General features: G+C 36.0%; 1 protein-coding gene across 1 annotated transcript; it reads left to right on the top strand.

Moving 5' to 3' along the window:
• Positions 1-3: 3 nt before the first annotated feature.
• On the top strand, positions 4-306 carry LOTGIDRAFT_147307 (hypothetical protein; the record flags this gene model as incomplete). The annotated part of the gene is made up of 1 exon (XM_009054761.1): positions 4-306. A coding segment is annotated over one exon (303 nt), but the record flags the coding sequence as incomplete, so codon positions are not given.
• Between the last annotated feature and the right edge of the window lie 804 nt (positions 307-1,110).

Below are 1,110 nucleotides of genomic sequence, written 5' to 3'. Positions count from 1 at the left end.
ACTGTTGATGATTCGGTTGATGAGACTGTTGATAATTCGGTTGATGAGACTGTTAATAATGCGGTTGATGAGATTGTTGATAATTCGGTTGATGAGACTGTTGATAATTCGGTTGATGAGACTGTTGATAACTCGGTTGACGAGATTGTTGATAATTCGGTTGACGAGACTGTTGATAATTCGGTTGACGAGACTGTTGACAATTCGTTTGACGATATTGTTGATAGTTCGGTTGACGAGACTGTTGATTATTGGGTTGACCATAATAGCGAGAGTGTTGCTGAATATAGTGATAGTTATATGTAGAATAATAGACACCAGTGTGGTATAGGTGTTGGGGAGGGTAAAACCAGTAAGAATTTTAGTCCATGGCAGTGGAATAGAGAAAAAAATACAGAAGATCAAGTGGAAAAATTAACATTTAATGTATATACCTCAATAGAGATAAATAAACGAAAACAATAAATACTATTAACATTTTACATAGACAAAAACTTTTAGATATTCTTATTACTTACTACAGTGCTAATTAAATGACTAGTTTACGATACATGTATATATATATATATATATTATCACAATCATATAAACTACATAATCACAATCTACATGTATTTAACATAACTACACACATACACTTAAAAATAAGGATCTTATTAAGGCATAAATGTTAAATAATTATAATGACGACTCGTTTTTCTCGTAGTTAGGCTACTCATTTTCCCTCTACACATCCTCAGTGGCTCAGTGAGTTAGATGCTTGCTCGCCAACCTAAAGGCCAATGGATCAATTCCGGCATGGACCGAGATAATACTTCGTATTTTTCAATCCGGTTTTTCCCCTGTCAGTGATGCAGGTAAGATGGGCTGATTGGAAAAAGCGTCTAGAGTTGTTCAGATCTGACAGTAAACCGAGGCCCCGTGCGCTACAGACTGTGCACTGATCTCTCTTCAGTTGGAAATCGAAAAATAGCAGGCTAATGTACCCTGCATGGCGTTGCCGTCTTCATTATCCCACATGATGTAGAAGTAGGAAGTTCACTCCATTCATTTCATTTTATTTCTACACATCCTCAGACCTTTCCTCATAGAGTTAAAAATCTGGAATAT

This window comes from Lottia gigantea, assembly GCF_000327385.1.
Source record: "Lottia gigantea unplaced genomic scaffold LOTGIsca_2233, whole genome shotgun sequence".
NCBI lineage: Eukaryota > Metazoa > Mollusca > Gastropoda > Lottiidae > Lottia > Lottia gigantea.
Note: the sequence above shows the minus strand (reverse complement) of the source record. Positions and strands in the feature narration are given on the sequence as shown.